The sequence below is a fragment of the Podarcis gaigeae genome (assembly GCF_964106915.1).
Source record: "Podarcis gaigeae genome assembly, chromosome: 8".
NCBI lineage: Eukaryota > Metazoa > Chordata > Lepidosauria > Squamata > Lacertidae > Podarcis > Podarcis gaigeae.
The window spans coordinates 2,666,995-2,689,457 of NC_139684.1; the positions used below are offsets into that span (position 1 = coordinate 2,666,995).

The window sequence follows — 22,463 nt, forward strand, 5'->3', positions numbered from 1 at the left end:
ATGCGAGTGGACCTGCCCGGAGTGGTGGGCCGGGGGAGGCTCGCTCTCTGTGGGGATGTGGCCCGCACGCTTCCTCCTGCCCAGGGCTGAGCTCCTTACCCGCGATCTCGGTCTCGCGCACGCGGATCCCACTTATTCCGAAGCTCGCGCCACTAGCCGGGGCTCTCACACCGTGCCAGGGCGAGGCGGCGCGGCCCACTGACGTCATCGCGGCTCGCCGCCGCCCTCGACTTCCCTGTTCCCTCCCCTCCCTCGGGTTGCCGTGGTTACTGAGGACTGCAAGCTGCTTGGGCGAGCGTGGGGCATTAAGTGGGAGAAGGAAAATTAAAATTAAAACTCGCCCGAAGGCCGCCTCTCCGGATATCTTTCGAATTTTTTAATTTTTCCCGCGGCACACCAGGCAACGTCTCGCGGCACACTAGTGTGCCGCGGAACACCGGTTGGGAAACACTGCTATAAATGACAAATAAGTAGTAATATATCTTACATGTGTCTCAGCAAGGAATCTTAATTACCAGCTCACCTCTTGCCCTCCTTGCCCTATTGCCTTCCAAAACAGATGGTTAATCTTATATTTTTATCTTCAAGGATCTTTAGTTCACATCAACATTGAAAGATCTCCTTCATTTGAAGGTGTCTAAACAAAAAGGCCTGACAACCATATATCAGGAGTGCTCGATGGCGTCTCCTGTCTGGCAGGAGGCTGGGCTCATTTGCCCCTCTGGTCTCCTATTGCAATATGACTCTATGAAATAAGAATCTAGCATTTCTTAAATCCTTTGCATAATTACATTTAAGCTAATATATTTCATACATTATCATAGGTAGCCTTTTAAAAGGAAAAGAAATCTTAAAAGGATCTCAGTTCAAGAAACAGCTTTAGAAAAGACTTTCCCAAAAATGCTCTCTTTCTTCCAGCCAGACCAGTTGCTTTTCTTTTCCATTTGCTCTTGGCCTTTTTAACCTTAGGAAGAAGATATGGCTCATTTTACTATTTACCAACCCTTAATTTGTAGGGTCAGTGTAACCTTGGCTCTCAGCCTGTAATTCCCTTTTTACGACTTTGAGAATTGTTTTCTGCTATAAATCAGGGGGCCCCCTTGTCTTAGGAGGAAAAACATTGCCAAGGTTTTTTAGTCTTCTGCCTGGCATGAAACATTTGAAAATCTTTAAGCTCATTTTAAGATTCAGGCCCTGATCAAGCCTTAATAAAAATGCAGGCTTATGATTAGATGCCTCAAATTTTCTGTACGTCAGATGAACGTCAGCTTCTTCTTAATTTCTTCCAGGCTGCTAGTGTGCCTCAAATATCTTCCACATTGTGAGTTTCGGTTGCCTTTATAATTACTTAGAGGGCTATTAATTTTGTGGATTTATCTGCAAGACTGCCTTCTGCACTTTTTCTCCGGCCTGTCACTATTTTGGCCATTGCCAGAAAAGTTGCTGGGATGGCTGACAAGCACTGAGGCTCTTTCACAACTGGGTCTATGGATGCTTTTAGCCTTTTACTCTGGGACTGGCATCCTTCACTCACTTAAATTTATGGATAATACAGATCCCATCACCATATAATTGCATTTCAGTGTTTTTATTCTACTTATCTGCCCTGTGGAACGCCCTTCCAGCAGATGTCAAAGCGATAAACAACTACCTGACATTCAGAAGACATCTTAAGGCAGCCCTGTTCAGGGAAGTTTTTAATGTGTGATATTTTAGTGTATTTTTGGTTTCTATGGAAGCCGCCCAGAGTGGCTGGGGAAACCCAGCCAGTTGGGCGGGGTACAAATAATAATAATAAATAATAATAATAATAATAATAATAATAATAATAATAATAATTATTATTATTATTATTATTATTATTATTATCCTACCTTTATAGACCCAATTTATGGTTTTTGTGTGTGTGCAATAATAAGAAATTGCAGCACTGTCCTGTGCTGTATAGACTGGCAAAATGCTACTGAGGTGTCTTGGGACTCCCGTGCCTTTAAATAAATCTTCCATTTTGCACTTTCCGGCCTTTTTAATCATTTCTGTTCAATTAAAAAGTTGGGCCTACAAAGAGGACATTTTAAATCAACATGGAATGGACTGTCGCTGAATAGACTTGTGAGTAAATATTATAGGAAGATTTAAGTTATGGGAAGAGCATTGCTGGACAATCTAATGCTATCTTTCAGTGCCATGTCCTTCTTCATGACCAGTGTTTACAAACTTCTAAATAAGTCCACTTCAGCAAAGGTCCCTTCTAAGGCTATTTAAAAGCACCCTGTTAATTCTACTTCCAAATAATTATGGAAAAGCAACACCACAGTAGGGAACCCTCGAGGGGAGGCAACCCACATCAGCATTGTTCAAAATCAAGGAATCTAGAGCAGTATTTTCCTATTTGGTGTCTTCCAGATGTGCAGCCAATTCCTATCAGCCCTTGTCAACATAGCCGATTCAGGGATGATAGGTGCTGGAGTACGGAACATCTAGAGGGCAGAAGGTTGAGGAAGGCTGATCTAGAGGGAACTCAATGTAATCTTGTCCTGGGCCCACTGCCTCTCACTACCACTCAGATGGACACCCAGATCCCCTCATCATTCACACACAGACTCCCCTTTCCTGGCATACCCCAGTTGGTTTCAGATTGTCATCCCTCAGTGCCAGGTTCTTGATGTTGATCAAAGTTCTGGGTCTTTCAGAAGCAGCTCCTAGGGCTATGCTAGCAAAGCCAAAATTCCTAGAGTAGGAGATATAAGGGGAAGTCGTCAAAGAGCTTCAAAGCCAGTGCAAAAGTTAGCAGTGTGTTAGAAGGAGACCCCCTTTCCAACATGGTGCCCCCAGATGTTTTGGACTACAACCCCACAGCATCTATGCTGCCTATGCTGCCTGCGGCTGATGTGAGTTGTAGTCCAAATCATCTGGAAGGTTCCACGTTGGGCAAAGTTGGGTCAGGAGGAAGCAGACAGGAGTCAGACCTCCCAGCTCCACATCCTTCCACAAAGATGCAAATATTTTGTAACACGTAAATGGCTGTGACATGCCAGGTTCCCCTGGCAATGTCAAGAAGATGCTAGAGCCAGCTGTTAATTAAATAATAATAATAGTAACAACAACAATAATTTATTTAAATTATTTAAATTATTTATTTATAATTAAATTATAAATAATTTAATTATTTATAAATAATTTATTTATTTATTTATTTGAATTATGGTGCTGGAGGAGACTCTGGAGAGTCCCATGGACTGCAAGAAGATCAAACATATCCAAACTCAACCACCTGACAATTAATCATGGAAAATCTAAAGTACTGGTCTTTACCAGGTCTCGGAAAACTTACAGCTGGAAGTTAGATGGAGTCTAATTAGAACAGGTTTTCAAATTTAAATACCTGGGAGTCTTTTTTCACTACAACCTAAGCTGGAAGCCACAGATACAGTATTTACTGAACAAAGGGAAAACAATACTTTACACTCTACTCCAATTTTTTGCGGTCGACGGAGCCTCCCACATCCCGTCTGCATTGAAGGTGTACCACGCAAAAGTGGTTTCCACCCTCTGTTATGCTGCCCCACTCTGGGCCCCAGGGTCCAATTTAACATCGCTGGGGACATTGCAGAATCAGTTTCTCCGTCGCCTCCTGAAACTCCCCATGTGTGTGAGCAATGCAGCCATACATCTGGAGCTAAGGACTGCATCATTGGAGACTGTCATCTGGAAGCGAGTCTTTGGCTACTGGCTGTCCAGCTGGCATAGGCTTCCCGACCATTACCTCTTTCAGTGCCTCTGGCGGGATGACTTTGTTAATCCGTGGGTAGGAAAAATCCATGCCAAACTTCTGAGCATCGGAATTTCCCCAGCAGACTCCTTAAAGATGAACCTACGCTCAGCCAAAAGCCTTATCGAGCAAAGATTAGCAGACATTGAAAATCAACACAACCTCTCCAGGGGTGGGGGTGTCTGCTCCCCCAGGTATCATGGAATAACCCCACCACTTGGCCTTCCATCATATATGTCATCTCTTTCATCTGTACCACACCGACTTGCATTTATTCGTGCAAGGTTCAATGTTTTTCCATCGAACCTGCTGAGCCACAGATTTTCCAAGGGTTTGGTGTCTCCGCTATGCGAGTGTGACGGGAAAACAGTTGAATCTCTTCCACATATAATGTTCAACTGTCTCTTACATAGCATAGTAAAGGTAAAGGTACCCCTGCCCGTACGGGCCAGTCTTGACAGACTCTGGGGTTGTGCGCCCATCTCACTCAAGAGGCCAGGGGCCAGTGCTGTCCGGAGACACTTCCGGGTCACGTGGCCAGCGTGACATCGCTGCTCTGGCGAGCCAGAGCCGCACACGGAAACGCCGTTTACCTTCCCGCTGGTAAGCGGTCCCTATTTATCTACTTGCACCCGGAGGTGCTTTGGAACTGCTAGGTTGGCAGGCGCTGGGACCGAGCAGCGGGAGCGCACCCCGCCACAGGGATTCGAACCGCCGACCTTTCGATCGGCAAGTCCTAGGCGCTGAGGCTTTAACCCACAGCGCCACCTGCGTCCCCTACATAGCATAGCCAGGACTAAATTCCTGGGTCCTGCTTTACTGCGCTTGGTTGGCAGGCCTGTTGAGTCACATGCCGCACTGCTTTTGCAGGATACAGATCCTTCTGTAACTCTGCAGGTGGCGAGATTCCTGAATGCGGTTATCTCACACACAAAAACCACCAAAAAACAACATCAACAACAAAAACTAATCGGACAGTTATGATGAGAGTGCATGACGGATCTCGTCTCCAGTTCTCCTTTTTCTGGGAACCGTCCCTTGGATCTTTCCGGGCCCCAAGCTGTTATTTGTCACTGCTCAATGACCCACCCTTGCATCGTGGTGTTCCCCTTCTGTTGTTAGATGTATTGGTTTTTATGTTTCTGTGCTTTTAGGTTTGTACACATTTTATGGGCTAATAGCCGTAAATAAATAAATTTGAAAATCCATTCTTAAGGAAATCAGCCCTGAGTGCTCACTGGAAGGACAGATCATGAAACTGAGGCTCCAATACTTTGGCCACCTCATGAGAAGAGAAGACTTCCTGGAAAAGACCCTGATGTTGGGAAAGATGGAGGGCACAAGGAGAAGGGGACGATGGAGGACGAGATGGTGGGACAGTGTTCTCGAAGCTACCAGCATGAGTTTGACCAAGCTGCGGGAGGCAGTGGAAGATAGGAGTGCCTGGCGTGCTCTGGTCCAGGGGGTCACGAAGAGTCGGACACGACTAAATGACTAAACAACAACAACAACAATTTATTTATACCCCACCCATCTGGCTAGGTCCACCCACTATCCCCTGGAATTTGATGGCAGTGTGTGCCTGAGACATTAAACATGGAGTTTACCCTTTTGTACATCTTTCTTAGTATTGTAATAACTATAATTTGTTATTTGTACCCTGCCCATCTGACTGGGTTGCCCCAGCCACTCAAGGTGGCTTCCAGCATATATAAAAACATAGTAAAATATTAAACCTTAAAAAGCTTCCCTATACAACTCGTTAGTTGTCCAGATGAGAACTGGGGCCATGGTGGGCATGGAGGGGCTTGAACTCTGCCACATGCCTGACAAAAGCCCATGACTTACTTGCAGCAGGAAGGAAGCTGCTGTTGTTGCAATGTGTAGCTGCAGGGGGATGGCAAGATTTGTAAAAACTTTGGCAGGGGAGGGAGGGGTTAATACACCAACCCATGCACCATTCCCAATTCTCTCCATCATAGAAGTTGCGTATTTTAATTTTTTTTTGGATTTTATTGTGCTAGCTAAAGGCCATGGCAACATCCAAAGAAGGAAAAGGAAAGAAAAGGAAAGAAAAACAAACAAACGAAAACACAGCAGTCTCTAAATACTACAGTTCCATTAGATGGTACACTTCATGTGACCTGCAGTTCTGCCCTGAAGGTAGATGGATCTTCATTCCAGTTTACACAATTAGCAAAAAAAAAAAAAAAAAAAAAGAGATAATCCCCCTACTGCTCCCTAGACCTTTGCATGTGTAGAAGAATTTGCGTGGACAGGCGGAGTCTCCAGATCCTGCGCGGTCCCCCCCGTCATGTGAAATAACGACTCATGACAACGTGCTATGGGATTAAATTGGCCACAACTTTATTAAATTTCAAATGTGGGTAGACCTTGGCTCAGGCATTGGGCGTTCTCCCTCCCCAGTCTCCAGCCGGGGACCTAGGGAGCATCAGGGTTATCCAGTGGGGGGGGGGGATGGGCCGTCTCTGAAAAACATATGTTCAAGCAGAGATAGCCGCCCCCGTTACGCTGCCGCTGCAGGGGAGAGCAATGACGACTTTTTGGCATACGGTCAAAGCCTCCCTTCAGAAACCCCTTTAACGGGGAACCCTGGTATTGCCGCTGGAAAGAGGAAGATGGACAAAAGGATTCCGCCCAAGGCCTGATACCGCCAAAGTTGTGACGTTTTGCTACGGGAAAGGCGAAACCTGCCAATGCAGGGAAATTCCTTTCCGGCCCTTTAACAGCGACCTTAACGTAGCAGCGCCCGCATACCTGTGAAGAAGGAGTGGTTATTACAACCTCTGAAGGAAGTCTGCAATGAAATTTTGGAGGGGAAAAGAGCACCAGAATCGTGGAAAGAGGCTTATATTACACTTATACCGAAGACAGAGACTGAAAAGACTCAACTTAAGAACTACCGCCCTATTTCGTTATTAAATGTGGATTACAAAATCTTTGCTGACATTCTGGCTAAGAGACTGAAAAAAGTTTTGATGGAGGAGATTCATAGAGACCAAGCGGGCTTTCTCCCAAGAAGACATTTGTCAGATAACGTAAGGAATATAATCGATATTCTGGAAAAGCTAGAAGTGAATATAAACACTAAAGCAGTTTTGATATTTGTGGACGCGGAGAAAGCCTTCGACAATATTTCTTGGAGTTTTATGAGGAAGAATCTCCAGGGGATGGGGGTAGGCCAAGGGTTTGAAAACGGTATAGGTGCAATATACTCTGAACAAAAAGCAAAGCTGATTGTAAATAATGTGGTTACGGAAGAATTTAAGATAGAAAAAGGGACACGTCAGGGGTGCCCAATCTCTCCATTACTTTTTATATCAATCCTGGAGGTTTTGCTGAACATGATTAGAAGGGATCAACTGGTTAAAGGGGTACAGGTCGGAGCTAAACAGTACAAACTGAGAGCATTTGCAGATGATCTGGTACTTACATTACAAGAGCCAGAATCTAGTACTAAAAGGGTCTTAGAATTAATTCAAGAGTTTGGTCAAGTAGCAGGATTTAAATTGAATAAGTTAAAAACTAAGGTATTAGAGAAAAACTTAACAGTTATTGAAAAAGAGAGGTTTCAGAATGAGACAGGTTTAACTGTGGTTAAGAAAGTGAAATATTTGGGGATTAATATGACAGCAAAAAATGTGAATTTATTTAAAGATAAATATGAGAAATGTTGGACAGAAGTGAAAAAAGATTTAGAAATTTGGTCAAATTTGAAGCTTTCCTTGTCTGGTCAAATTGCGGTTATAAAGACATTTCTAAATTTGTCTGGCAGGGCAAGAAACCCAGAATAAAATTTAAGATTTTAACTGATGCAAAGGAAAGGAGGGGATTTGCCCTGCCAGACTTTAAACTTTACTATGAATCAGCAGCTTTCTGCTGGTTGAAAGACTGGCTGCTTCTTGAGAACACAGACATTTTGGACTTAGAAGGTTTTAACAATATTTTTGGGTGGTTAAAGCTCATAAAGCTTTTAAAAATCAGGAAAGCATTATATAATGTCTGGATTAAATATAAAGATTTGCTGGAAAATAAAACTCCCAAGGTGGTTGTTGCCAATGGAGGCAAAGGCTGTGAAAAGGCTCAATATGGAGTCCAAAGGGCCGAAATATTGGGAAATTTTGGAACAAGAAGGGGACAAACTGAAATTGCAGAGTTTTGAGAAATTAAAAGATAAAGTGTGAGACTGGCTTCACTATTATCAAATAATGGACAGGAAAATTGGCTTCCAGGTGGAAAAATCAAAATTGGAAACAGAATTGTTAGAACCCAATACTAAGAATTAGTCAAAAATGTATAACTTGCTGTTGAAATGGAATATGCAGGATGAAACGGTGAAATCAGCCATGATTAAGTGGGCACAAGATATTGGTCATAACATTATGTTTGCTGACTGGGAAAAGTTGTGGACCACCGGTATAAAATTTACGGCATGTAATGCCCTAAGAGAGCATATTATGAAAATGATTTATAGGTGGTACATGACACCAGTCAAGCTTGCAAAAATTTACCACTTACCTGATAATAAATGTTGGAAATGTAAAGAGACTGAAGGTACATTCTTTCACCTTTGGTGGACATGCCCAAAGATTAAGGCTTTCTGGGAAATGATATATAATGAAATGAAAAAGGTATTTAAATATACCTTCCTGAAGAAACCAGAGGCCTTCCTCCTGGGTAAGGTCGGCCAATTGGTGCCAAAGAAGGATCGAACATTCTTTATGTATGCTACAAAAGCAGCAAGAATACTCATCGCAAAGTATTGGAAGACACAAGATCTACCCACCTTGGAAGAATGGCAGATGAAGGTGATAGACTATATGGGACTGGCAGAATCCGAGACCAGGGAAGAGAGACAGCGGAAGATTGGAAGAAATTTAAGGACTATCTTAGGAAACATTGCAAAATTAATGAATGTTAGAATGACGTTGGTTTAAAAATTATGTGGTTTCCAGCTGTAATGGTTAAGTAAAAAGAAAAGAAAGGTTAAAAACTAAATGAAAAATAAGGGAGAGGATTTGCTGAATTAATAATTAGAAATTGGAATACAGAAAGGGGAGGTATGAGGAAGTCGGGGAAGTAAGTTATAAGAAAATAAGGGATTGAAATTATACTTGTTTTTGTTTGTGTTTGTATTGTTGTTTTGTTTTGTTTTTATATAATTTTTGAAACTTTAATAAATATATATTAAAAAAAAAGAAAAGTTAACCTGCAAAACCTGTGAAGAAAAGTTAACCTGCAAATAAGACATTAACTGAGGGTGGGTAGGATGGGAGAAGCTCTGGAGCCAAGTGAGGATTCCCAGGTAAGATCCTCCCTCTATTGTGTGGGCAGGTAATCCCTCCCCTACCTGGCCTGGTCTCCTTGGCAACGCTTCCCCCAGGTGGGATTGGACAACTGACTGGGGTAGGCAGAGACCTCCAGGTATCCCACCTGAGGGAAGGCAAAGCCAAGCCTATGCTGTTGGAGCCTCTCCACATCTAGGGGCTGCACGTGTCCACGCAAAGGGTGCCCCCCGTTTTATGCGGGGAGTGGTCAATACCATATTTGAATACCCCGCCCCCTCAAAAGACACATAGAAAACCAGCACATCGTGAATAAAGCTTCAGTCTGATGCCTGTAGACGAGACGGAACAAGTGCTCAAGGTTAAGAAACAAAACAGAAACCGGGGCTGGATGACTGTTGAGAACACACTAGAACTCAGGAATGGGTTCTTAGCTCTTTCTTTCTTTCTTTCTTTCTTTCTTTCTTTCTTTCTTTCTTTCTCTCTCTCTCTCTCTCTCTCTCTCTCTCTCTCTCTCTCTCTCTCTCTCTCTCTCTCTTTCTTTCATATTTATATACCACTGTAGCATAGAAATATACCACAGCAGTTTACAGCAATAGAACCATATTAAAAAACATCCAGTAAAATAATAAAAAATTAAAAGTAAGTTAAAAGCAAACAAATTAAAACAAACATCTGTAGACTGGTGTGGAAGATGAGGTGCTCTGAATTGCCTGTATAGGCCTGATGGAATAGAAAAGTTCTTAGCAGGCATTTGAAAGTACAAAAGGCACCTGCTGAATCTCTATTGGCAGTGGTGGACTGATGACACTAAAGGACCTGTTTCCTGTTGTTGAGCCCCACCAACTCTGGGAATGGTCAGAGATGTTCCTGCAGATGATTGTGGTGGGATACAAGGGTTCAGGCAATCCCTGTGGTATCCTGAACCAAAGATGTTCAGGGTTTGTAAATTAATACAAGAAGACTGAATGTGGCTCAGTATTAGACGGGCAGCTCATGCAACTGTTTTAACAGTGGTGCCACATGTTTTCAACAAAAAGCTCCCACCAGTGCTCTGGCCACAGTATTCTGCACTACCTGGAGCTTCTGAATGAGGCCCAAGGGCAGCCCCACATATAATGCTTTACAGTAATCTAGCCTCAGAGTTACCAGTGCATGGATTACAGTGATCAGGAAGTGTATTGATGTGTAAAACTAACATTGGGGTCTGTGTGCGCAAATGTTCAAAGGTCCATCCTCCCTCATCACCCCCTCCTGCACTATGGAACCTCTCTGCACAGTTTAGGACTCTGATCTTCCAGGGTTCAAATCACCTGGGGAGCCTCCACTAGGGATGGATGAATTAGTACCAATTTCAGGTTCTCTCAATTTCTCCTTTTCCCACTCTTAAGTTCAGCTTTGCACATTTCCACATCTATTCGTGGTTTGGCTTTGTTTTCCTTGTGAAAGTTCCATCAGAATTTTAGTGCAGCATTTTCCTAATATAATAATAATAATAATGATAATAATAATTTTTTTTTATTTATATCCCGCCCTCCCTAGCCAAGGCCAGGCTTGTATGCAATTCTGCCTCATATGCCCAATTTTGCAAAACAATTTCTCGTGGTATAATGCATTTTTTTGGTTATATCCCTAATATATACATTACTATGCATACTTTACCCGAGAACATGCATTTCTGTACACATGACAGCTAGAGAATAGCATTGCAAACGGGTCCTTCAACGGTGTATGCAAAGCAAGAATGGTCCCTGACCCCCAGATGCTCCATTTTGGCTTTCTTCTGGTGGCTCACCTGTCAACAGCTTTAGTGCTCCACTCTCGGAGGTGGACAGTCACAAAAGGATCGCTGTCCAACAACTCTCCATCCAAATACCACACCAGGGTCTGTAGGGAAAGCAAGAAAAGCAGTCAGCGGCTGATGGTGCTAGTCACTCACCTTGCCCTGGGTGGGTGGTCCTGGCTCCTGCACGATGTGCCAGTTTTGAATGGGAGCTGAGTCATTGCTCAGTTTGTATTGGAAATATGGTGTCTGCCTGCAAAATGTAGTGCCCAACTTGGTGTTGCTGCTACTGTGGCTATCCTCTAAAGAACCTCTTTGTTTAAGGGGGTGGGGTGGAATGAGGTGAGCAGGAAAAGTGCTATGTTGCGTAAACTGACAGGTTGGCTGGGTTGGAACTGGCTGGTGATGAATCCTTCTGAATTATAATTATAATCATAATCATAATCATGATAACACTGGGTCCTTAGCAGATGCTTGATTATTTTGGTTGCTGATACTGGGCCTGAGCAAAAACATATTTTATTTCTGTTTTTCCCTCGGGAGTTGTCTTCTTAATTTTTTTTTTTTATACGAGTTCCTAGATTAGTCATTCTTGCTCCTTGGGGTCTCTAGAAGTTTAATCCCAAAGTGCTGGGTAGATGCATCTGATCTCTGAAGCATGTAAACAGGAACAACCACCCAACAGTTGCGATCTGTGGAACTGTCCATGTCACATGTGCCACATTCATTCCTTAATTTTATGATCTTTTAGTGTGGCACCACTCACACTTCGGAATTTCTTGCCTCCTCTTTGTGGCTGCTTCAAACATCTTTGTTTAGGCAAGTCTATCCAAACATTTTCTTTTATTGTTTATTAGGTTTTAATAGCTTTAAGCATTTTCAACTGTTTTTATTGTTCCTTTTAATATTCTGAGTAAATCAGTTAAGAGTTTTACTACAATCAAGCAGCTTGCAGTATTGATTTTGTTAAATATAAATGAATGAATAAATAAAAACCCCTTTTCTAGAAGGTCTGCTTGTTTATGGTCAGGTGCCAGGGGGCCTGGATCAAAAACTCCCTGAATCTAGGTTCTGTGCTTACTGCTAGGATGCTTGAACAACAAACCAACATCCCTCTGGCCTAGGGAATCAGGCGGTCTTGGAGGGACAATCACTTGCTCCTGGGTGATGGGAGAGAGCTCACCCAAAGGTTCAACTGCTTTCCCTTATGAGTGAGGGAGACCACCATGCTGGTCGGACTAGCAGTCTTTGGGATGCCCACTTGCACGCTGCACAAAAGAAGAGGGACGCAGATCTTCATCGCTGCTTCATAATGTAGTTTTATGGATGGGAAAAACAGACCACATTGTTTTTAACTATGCTTCATTTTTTAAGCAACTCTTGGTCCCCACCCCCCATTCCAAACACATTTTATAAATCTGTACTGCCAATCTTTTAATATCTTTGGTGACACTCTATCTTTGGTGTTATCAAAAACAGGAATTAAATTTCAGGAAGTGCTACCATTTTTAAGGCACCATTAAAGGTTATTTAGCTTTAAACAGGGCAGCCAGCAGTCCTTCAAATGTGTCCTTTTGCAGGGTAGGGCACATGGCCTCCCAGGCAGTCTTCCTGCCAGTCTGCTCGTGTTCACACCATACATTTAAAGTGCTATGAAATCTAAATTCAATATCAATATTCTAGAAGGTAAAAATAAAGTACTATCAAAAACATACGATTTATTACTGGATCGGTATACGAAAGACGAAGAGATAAAGGAAGCCATGGTTAAATGGGCTATTGATTTTGGCCATAATATCAATTTTGATCCGTGGCAAGAACTATGGAATGTAAACATGAAATTTACGGCTTGCACTGCCTTAAAGGAGAATTTGTGGAAAATGATCTACAGATGGCATCTAACGCCGGTAAAGCTAGCAAGGATGTATAGAACAAAAAATAAGAAATGTTGGAAGTGTGGAGAGGTGGAGGGTGACCGCTACCATATGTGGTGGACCTGTAGTAAAGTGAAGGGCTTTTGGGAATTAATCTATAACGAACTTAAAAAAAATCTTTAAAAATACTTTCCCAAAAAGACCTGAAGCTTTTCTACTGGGATTGATTGGAAAGGAAATTTAAAAAAAAGATAAAAACCTCTTTCTATATGCCACGACAGCAGCCAGAAATATGTTAGCTCAGAATTGGAAAACAGACATAATACCGAATATAATGGACTGGCAAGTTAAAATGATGGACTACGCAGAACTGGCCAGACTATCAAGAAAATTAAGAGATCAGGACGAGCAGAAGTTTCAAGAAAATTGGAGTAAATATTTGATGTATATAAGAAACAATTGTAAATCTTTGAAGACACTGGTAGGGTTGGAATAACTCTTACAGTGTGTAGTTGATAATATGATATATAAAGTACGCCACATTAGAATTTTATTTGATACTTACCAAAGAAATGTAGGGAACTCAGAGGCATGATAGAGCCTAAGTTAAATATGCAACCTATATTTGTGTAATTTATGAATGTATGTATGTTTACTGAAAATCAATAAAAAATTAATTTGCAAAAAAATATATAAACAAATAAAGTGCCCATCCCCTGCAAGTCTCCTAGAAAAACTGGGATATCCCCTTTTGTCTTGCAAGAGAATGGCAGCCATTTTGGGTGCTGTGATCTTGTGTGATTTTGTGCCGTGATTCCATCCGAAAAAGCACTTTTTTCAGGGCTGCGATCTTGCGCAGCACCCCAAAACACGTGTTTTTTGGCACAATGCCCCTAATGGCCGCTGTTCTCTTGTGAGAAGGAACAAGCAGATGGTGTCTGGGAAGATGGCATCCTGGTTTTTACCTTCAAGGAGTTGAGGGATGTGCAGTCCTGGCTTCCTCAGAAGCATCATGGAAAGTAGCTGTTAGGAGACCCCTATTCCTCTCATAGAGCTACAATTCCAGGAGTTCTTTCTGAAGAAAGATTGAGTGGCAAACACACAGAGAACGGCAGTTCTGTGAGGGGAAGCAGGGACGCTCTCAGAACTCTCAGCACCCTTAACAAACTACAGCTCCCAGAATTCTTTGGCAAAACTGTGACGGTTTAAAGCACTTTAAATGGATGGTGTGGGTGTAGCCACAGACAAGTGACTGAGGCCATCAACAGGATTAAAGAGTTTACCTCATTCCAGACGGGATTCTGTTCCTTCTGCACAACTCTGGTGTCCCTGTGAATATCTAAAGGGGGGGGGGGACACTTTGTCAATGAATATGACTAGCATAGGTCTCCTTGCTCAGTACACCTGACAAACAGCCATGTCTATGGATCATCCCTGTGTTCTTTTGAGAGAAACCACATCCATTCCCAGGGAGCCGACTGGCCTCTGGCCGCATTGGGTTGTATTCAGAGTAGCTCTGAATAACAAGTCCACTCAGTACACGCATTTCCACTAGCACCGTGGGATTTCCTCCTGGTTTTCTCTTCTGGGTCCCCCCTAAACCTGTTTTAGGGAGCAGGAGCAGATTTGGGGCAGATGAGTCTTGTTGCAAAAGTGGAAGTCCTTGTGTTGGTTGGAGACTGCCCGTTCTGTCCTAGTGTTTGGCAGACCCCAGGATGGAAACAAAGTTATACCCAATGAGGATTCCAACTCACAATAATGCAAACAAGACCTGGAACTTTGTAAAAATGTAGTGTTGTGCACGCCCCAGTCTCTCTGAGCAGCAAGAATCCCAAAGTTCAGCTTTGGGTCCAGCACAGAGAAAGAGCTGCTTCTGGGTCTCTAGCTTCCAGTATCAGCTAAAACCTTCTTTTAAAAATGTTTTGTTTTTTTTAATGGACAGGGCAGTTTGTGAGAAATTTAGCAAAGTAATGCCAAAGTAACATTTTGTCCACCACCTTGTTTCAAAATAGTGCCCTGTGTCCAAGCATCAAGAAAGGCAGGAGCCTCTGCCACCTCAGGAACCCGCATGCCAAATTTGGCAATACAGCAATTTGTGTGGGATATGGGAAAAGGTGGGATATGAATGGCAATGAAACAATCAATAATCATACATTTATTGGCCTCTTCTCTCTTTTTTCCTATACCTCAGAATAACTACTAGCAGAATTTGGACACTGCTTTGGACACTTGTACCATGGTGTTACCTTTGTGACCTTCAGTTCATGGGCTATTACCTATAGATATGGAGTTTTATATGGCGATAATCTACCATATTGGGAAACTTCACTCCTCCTTCAGCTCCGTCATTAGAGCTTTTTTCAAAGGTTGCCATGGGAACGCTGGCTTTTTTATTATTATTCCACACAAAGTTTGAAAGTAGTTCTTGCCAGTTCAATAATAGCCCTTTGTCATTCTTTATAATGACAAGTAGAAAAAGCATCCTAGAAATTATAGTCATTTTTAATACCGCTTCTTAACCTAACCATGAAAGATCAATCTGGGACTATTGTTTAAAATCTTCTGTCGCTGCGGCCATCATTGGTTCATAATTTATTTTTAAAGCAGTGCTTTGCTTATGCTTTTTAAACTTCCTTTTAAAGGTTTAGCAGGATTGCAAATGAGATCTAGAAGTTTGACTAGCTCAAGGGAGAGGGAGTTCACTTGCATGTAAATCAGCAATAATCAGAGATGAATGTAATCTGTGTTTTAAACATGAAAATGACATTTTTGCTCCTAAGTTCCTCCACATAGGGATGCTGGTGGTGCTGTGGCCGATTGGAAGGTTGGCGGTTTGAATCCCTGTAACGGAGTGAGCTCCCATTGCTCTGTCCCAGCTCCTCCCAACCTAGCTGTTTGAAGGCACGCCAGTGCAAGTAGATAAATAGGTACTGCTGTGGCAGGAAGGTAAATGGTGTTTCCGTGCGCTCTGGTTTCCGTCACAGTGTTCTGTTGCACCAGAAGCAGTTTAGTCCTGCTGGCCACATGACCCGGAAAGCTGTCTGTGGACACTTGGCCTGAAAGCGAGATGAGCGCCACAACCTCATAGTCGCCTTTGACGGGACTTAACAGTCTGGGGTCCTTTACCTTTTTACCTTTTGCATCAGCCTTCATCAACCTGTTGTCCCCCAGGTGTTTAGGACTACGACTCCCATCAGTCCCAGTCAGCAAGTTGTAGTTTGGACACCTGGAGGGCCCAGGTTTGATGAAACACAAAGCTGCCAGACCATCAGTTCATCTAGTTCAGGGTTGTCCACATGGATTGACAGTGGCTGTTCCTTTCACCCGATACTGGAGCTTTTTAAAATGGGGGATGCCAGGGACTGAGTCTGAGACAAACTGCTTTCAAAGCATGGGCTCTGCCACTGAGATGTGGCCCCTTCCCACACTCCAGATGTGTGACAAGAAAAGCTGGTTTGTTGTTGTTGTTGTTGTTGTTTTAAAAAAACCCTGTATTATGCAAACAGCACATTTGAACAATCTCTCCTCAAACCTTTTACCACCCAGATGTCACCCAGCTGTTCCTCTGGGTGCTGGGATTCTATCTGGCTGTTTTCCCACACTTTCCAGTACATGTTTCACAAGGCCAGCCCAATACATTTTGACACCTGAGCTGGATCCCAAAATGGCACCTCCTTCCCCGCCAGGAGGGGAGGGAACAAAGAGCGAAGAAAGATTGACATCAGGATCTCCTGCCCTGGTGAATCTTGCTGCCAGAGGCAGTCACTTCACCTTGCCTCGTGGGTGGGCTGGGCCTGTGTTTGCAGTCCTAAGGTCTAGAATCTTTGTTGCAAGTAATCAAGCTGAGATTCTTAGCAAGCTGAATTCTGCAGCTAAGACAATATTCAGACGTCCCATGGTAACATGACTTACTTATAACCTTGACAAGAATACAATTGTTCAAAGGCAAGTGGAACTGCATTATTGCTTTACCTCTGAAGGAACCAGTCACATATGTATCAGGGCGATCTTCCTGTTCAAGCTGTAAATGAGCAGACATAACAAAAACACGCAACATCTTGTGCAACCTCCTGCTTCCCCCTCTATTTCTGAAAAAAGCTGCTGATGATCCCTTTTGGTTATTTGCTATAGATGTCCCCTTAAGTCTCCCTCTCTTTCTCCACTGTTAATAGTCTGCTAATGAGGACCCCAAACCAATCCAATGGTTGATTCCAAAAGCCCCCTTTAAAGCCTGTCACTCAATTTCCCCATTTCAAAGGGAATGGAGCCTTCTTTAGCATGCAGATCTAAGGACGGTCGACATCATAAAGGAGAAAAATGGAAGGAAAACTTATAAAAAGTGAGGTCACAATAGGAAGGCAATAAATATTCCATATGTGAACTGCTCTAAGGATGTAACTTTTATGCTTGTAACTTCCTGTTTGGCTGCCATGGCAAATGGCTGTGCCCATAACAGCAGAGCCCTCTTGTGCGAACAATGAGGATAATATGGGAGTAATTATCCTCCCCAAACCCCTCAGGGCCTGGGCTCTGATACCTGCTGCCTGTTCTGGAGGAATGAGGGGGGCAGGGGGCACTGGGCGCAATGCACCGAGCATCTCAGCAACACTCCAAAGCCGACGCCATGAGCAGAGGACACCTGTTTTTTAAGATAAATATTCGGATTTAATTAACAGGCATGCTCTGAACTAGTGGAGATAAAATAACTTGCTAATTTAACCAGCCACTGAGAAGGATTAGATCTGGAGAAAAGACTTTTGTCGCAACTAAAGAACAACTGTTAGAAATACATGAGTGGACGCTAAGCTTAATTACGAAATGGACTGTGCGAAATTTTGACAATGATTCTGGCAATGACCATTAACGAAAAGATGAAAGGAATTCCTGACTGGAGCTAATGTGTTAGTGCAGAGGTACCATCTCATTAGAAGTTGGTAGGAGACCAAAGAGGAGAATTCTGGATATCTGCCCGGGACTAATGATGGACTGTGATGCAGTTAAAATTATCCCTGTGAGCAGAAAACAAAAGTAGCTTCGCTGAGAAGCAAGACAGCACAAAGGACTGGCCCACTTGCTAAATTAACTGATGGGATTAATTGTATAGCCCCAGGGGGAGGTAAGCCTTTATTCTCTTTTGATATATTTGTACTTGCAGTTTTACCTGGTAAACCTCCCCCGAAGGACAACTGTTTGAAATATGCAAGCGGGCTTCAAAGAGCATTCTGCTGCCATTATGGCTTAAATATAATACTGACTGGGTGAAGATTTTGGCAGCTACACTCAGCGGAAGGATGGAAAGAATTCTGGACTGGAGTTATTGTGTTTTTGCAGAGGTACCAGCATCCTGGGAGATGGAGCAAGATTACAGAGGGGAATTCTGGATGTCTGCCCGGGGCTAATGGCGTCTCTTTGTTTGGGATGTGGCATATTACGGCTCCTGAGAGCAGAAACTGAAAATGGAATTGCTGGAGTGTGGATTACAACAGGGAAAAATATTTCACACAGAACTATGAAGGCGAAAGTTGAACTGACCACTGGTTGCAAAAATAAATGAAAACAAAATGAAGGATTAACATCGGAATGGTTTATTGACTAATTAAGATGATCAGCACTTCGCGAAATTCAGAGCATGGGTCACCCAAAGATATATAATTTGCCACCTATATCTGGCTTTTGTATTGTATTGTAATTTGGAATGTTTTAATGTGGTTTTTATTGGGTTATTAAAATGGAAAACTTAATATTATTATTATTTTTAAATAAAGCTTTTAAACTATTTGGATTGGCTGAAAAGGTCCCCTGAATGGTCACATTGTGTGTGTGTTTGTGTGTGTGTGTATGTACACACACACACACACAAACTTGTAGAATTTACATAGCCAATCTCAGAAGAGGGAAGTGACCCTTTTAAGATTATACCTGCTGTGACATTTAAATGAAGTGGACATTTCCCCCCTTATAATTATCGCTTTTATCTTATGCAAATGTGATCAGTCAGTTGACTAAAAGACATGTGATTAATGGACTTAGGACTGAACTATGCATCAAGTCGGCTGTACCCTTTGGCCTTTTTAAACTTTAAATGGGAACCTGGGGAAGAGGGTGCTGATCAGGAATCTCAAGTAGGATCTTAGGCACCATTTCCTGTTCTGCCCTGTGTTTGTTGCATTCCACTGTAGTTCCTCTTCTGCCAAAAAACTACTTGCTGGCTGCTGCAGCACAATTGTAATTGCATTATTCTGCTCCATTCATTTCAGTGCAAAGGAAACACGGTGCAAATGACTCAATCAGTCGTGTATTATTTGTGGACTGAAAGTAGCAACAGTGAATACTCACTGGACTGATTTCTGTTCTGGATGTAGGATGAACCTGAACATAAGAAGAACCTCCTGGATCAGGCCAATGCTGCATCTAGCCTAGCTTCTTGTTCCCAGTGGCCAAAAAACTGGCAAGCAGGATCAGTTGGCACAAGCTCTCCCTCCTCTCCTGTGGTTTCCAGCAACTGGTATCCAGAAGCATCATTGCCTCTGCCTGTGGAGACAGAGCCATGGGAACATCAGCATTTTCCACTCTGGTTTCTGTTTTCATCAGAATTCTCTGACATCCCTAATTTCAGGTCTTTCCCACCTGATCCTTTTAGATATCAGGCATGGGTTGCTGGTGGTCACTATTGGGGGCTCTCGGGGCAGAGGTCGGAGCAACAGAAAGCATACCCTCCAACATTTCACCAATGAAAATGGGGAGATCATTTTTAATAATAATAATAATAATAATAATAATAATAATAATAATATTTATGCCCCACCCATCTGGCTGGGTTGCCCCAGCCAATCTAAGCAGCTTCCAACATATATAAAAACATAGTAAAATTTAAAACATTTAAAAAATTCCCCATACAGGGCTGCCTTCAGATGGCGCATAACTCCATGCCCTCCAACATTTCTCTAATGAAAATAGGGACAACCTAAGGAAAATCTGGGATCAAATCAGAAACTGGGATGGCTTCTGTAAATCTGGGGCTGTTCTTGGGAAACAGGTCTGCAAAAAGTAGACAGAGCCAGGAATAACAAAAGGCAGAGGTAATGGTTGGCAGAGGAAGCCTCAATGAATTTTGGCCTCAGCAGAATTTAGCCAAGGAGGTTCTTAGCTCAGGTCCCTGCCGATACTTACATCAGCTGACATAGAGCCTTATGGTGGAGTGCAGTGCAGGCAATGATCATCCCGGCCTGGAATGAAACAAACTGCTGGCCTGTTTTTTGTTGCAGCGTTTTGCCACAGCTGTTGCACATCAGCCAAAAGTGCCGCCCAGGTGCATTCGCAATGCTGTGGGTGGGAATCTATTGAAATGGAAACAGAAAGGAGTGACAGGATCTATGACTCTGTGAGGTTTAATGGAGGGTGTCAAATCTAATTGGACCTGTTCCTGATGGTTCTGTATGCTGTCAACAAGGCATTCAATTAAATCAAGGGAATAATAATCCCTTGGTAGGTGCTGTAGAGAACTGCAGTTTCCCCAGCAAAAGAGAAAAGTCTTGGTTGTGCCCCATCAAGGACATAAAGTTGTGGAAAGATGTGGAGCTGGACTACTTTAGTGCCTAAGGAAGAAAATCCAGGTGGCTCCCTCCCTTCCCACTAGTTGACAGGGGGCTTGATTCACCAGGCTGGGGGGGGGGGTGTCTCTGCCCATCCCCCCCCTACAGCTCCCATTCATTTCAGAAGGGTCTGTGCAGCACAACTTCCTGGAGAAGGAGCACAGTGCAGAGAACTGAGGATCTGCTTTGATTGCAGAAGTTCCCAGTCTCTGGCCTCCCTAGCTAAAAGGAAAGGTTCAGGAAGCAGATAGACCTCTCTCTCTGCCCAAGACTCTGGAGAAAAGCTAGCTGCCAGTCCGTGTAGGCAATCTTGGCAGGGGTGTAGCACTGTCCACAGGCGCCAGAGGCAGGTGTGCGCACACACCGCAAGCAGGGATGGAGCGTGCTCACCCAGTCCTTGCTGCTGCCGCTGCCAGGCAGGGACAGGGCACGGAGGGTGAAGAGCACCCTCCCCACCTGGTCTCTGCCCAGTGTGTGAGAACCCGCCCATCTGGGCCTGTGTCCCAATGGTATGGTTACCAGATTTTTTTCAATGAATCCGGGGACACTTTTTTTTTTGAAGCTGAGTAGCAACAAGGAGTCAATAGTGGGGATGGTGAGGCAAAAGACCCTGGGCCCAAGCACACATGCATATCGTATAAAGGTGCAAAGCCCTTCTTTCCCACTCCGTGAAACATAAATGCACAGGGTTTTTTTTAAAAAAAACTGGGCAACGGCGCATCACCCACCCGTGACTCCCGAGCTCCCCCTTCCCCCTTTGTTTTGACAGATCAGAGGAGGTTCATGGGCGGGCGGGCGAGCAACCGTTGCCCAGGAGAGGCCAGCCTGGTATTGCAGTTGGCTCTAGCTGGCTTCAGGAGCTGCTCACTGCTCGCTGCCGTGGCGCCCACCATTTTTCCTGCACCACGACAGTGAGCAGCTCCTGAAGCCAGCCAGAGCCAACTGCACTACCAGGCTGGCTCTGGGCTGCTGAGGCTGCTGCTGCCACGTTTCCCGGGGACAGATTTCCAAATCTGAGGACTGTCCCTGGGAACATCTGGTAACCCTACCCAATGAGACATATGTGCTTTACTTCAGAGCAGACATGCACAGGATTGTGCTGTTATGCACATAAACTTGAGGCCGAGTCCAAAACAGCATTTCAGTCACTTGGTAAAATGGTTGCTAGTCAGACTTTAGAACTCAAGGCAGTTGTTCCCAGGGCAGTTGATAAGAAGGTGTAACAGAGGAGTGGCTGCAGATATATGTGGGGGGGGGGGAGAGACAGAAATGGGGTGCATAAAGTAAAGAGGGTGACTGTGACAGAATAGAGAGAGGCTAATTGAATAAGCAGAAAAGAAAATACATACTGGCACCTCCCCTCCCCTAAGTGTGGAACTTACAACTTCATGGTGAGTACTGGCACCATTTTGTTCTAAAAAAAGAGAAAAGCACTGCAAAGCAGTATGTCCATCTAGAAGCGTCTGCTGGTGCAAACAACATTGAAAGCACAGAACTGCTCTTAAACCCTAATAAGCACAAATAACCATGAATACACAAAAGAACGAAAAAGATCCCGCTGGATCAGTCCAATCTTTACGCAGGAGATTTACACCTTGAGGACCCATTTGAGACAGCTTTAGAGGCTGATTTAAAGATCCAGAAGAAGAAGAAGGTGGTGCAGTCATGGGTGGGCTGTACCACTTTGAAATGTGGATGAAAATCAGGCCTGTAGGAATACAGGTGTGGCCTAGCTTTCTTCCTGGCATGCCAGTTTTCTCTCTGCAGGGATCGTTTTTTTAAGAGGAAGCATTTGACCAAGTCACTTCACATCTGCAACCTAAACTTGTACAGCAAAGAAGTAGCTTGCTTGATTTATTTATTGTATTTTTAGCCGAAAAGGCTCTCAGAGTAGCTTACAAATATCAGTTCCAAGACAGTCCCTGAACATATATTTAGGCTGCACATATACCATCCATTTAAAGCACACACCCTACAAGAATCCTGGGAACTGTAGTTTCTTAAGGGTGCTGGGAACTGTAGTTGTAAATGAGGGGTAACTACGGTTTTTAGAGGAAGGTCTTCAGAGAGGGTGTTTTAAATGCATGGTGTGTACACAGCCCTACTAATGATTCTTAAAACAATGGGGGAGGGACT

General features: G+C 43.5%; 1 protein-coding gene across 3 annotated transcripts in view; it reads right to left on the minus strand.

Annotated features, from left to right (window-relative positions):
* The window catches only part of FER1L5 (fer-1 like family member 5), a 103,614-nt gene extending 81,442 nt beyond the window's left edge, over nucleotides 1-22,172 (minus strand). For 2 of the 3 annotated variants that reach the window (XM_083753107.1, XM_083753108.1), the window contains exons 1-5: nucleotides 19,072-21,075; nucleotides 16,708-16,756; nucleotides 14,019-14,074; nucleotides 10,874-10,965; nucleotides 2,623-2,731 (exon numbers count right to left, since the gene is read on the minus strand). In XM_083753107.1, coding sequence (XP_083609233.1) covers nucleotides 2,623-2,731; nucleotides 10,874-10,965; nucleotides 14,019-14,074; nucleotides 16,708-16,756; nucleotides 19,072-19,146 — 381 coding nt within the window. In that variant the 5' untranslated portion in view covers nucleotides 19,147-21,075. Of the gene's footprint in view, nucleotides 1-2,622; nucleotides 2,732-10,873; nucleotides 10,966-14,018; nucleotides 14,075-16,707; nucleotides 16,757-19,071; nucleotides 21,076-21,676 lie in introns of those variants that run through there. The other variant, XM_083753106.1, reaches the window with a different exon arrangement.
* Between the last annotated feature and the right edge of the window lie 291 nt (nucleotides 22,173-22,463).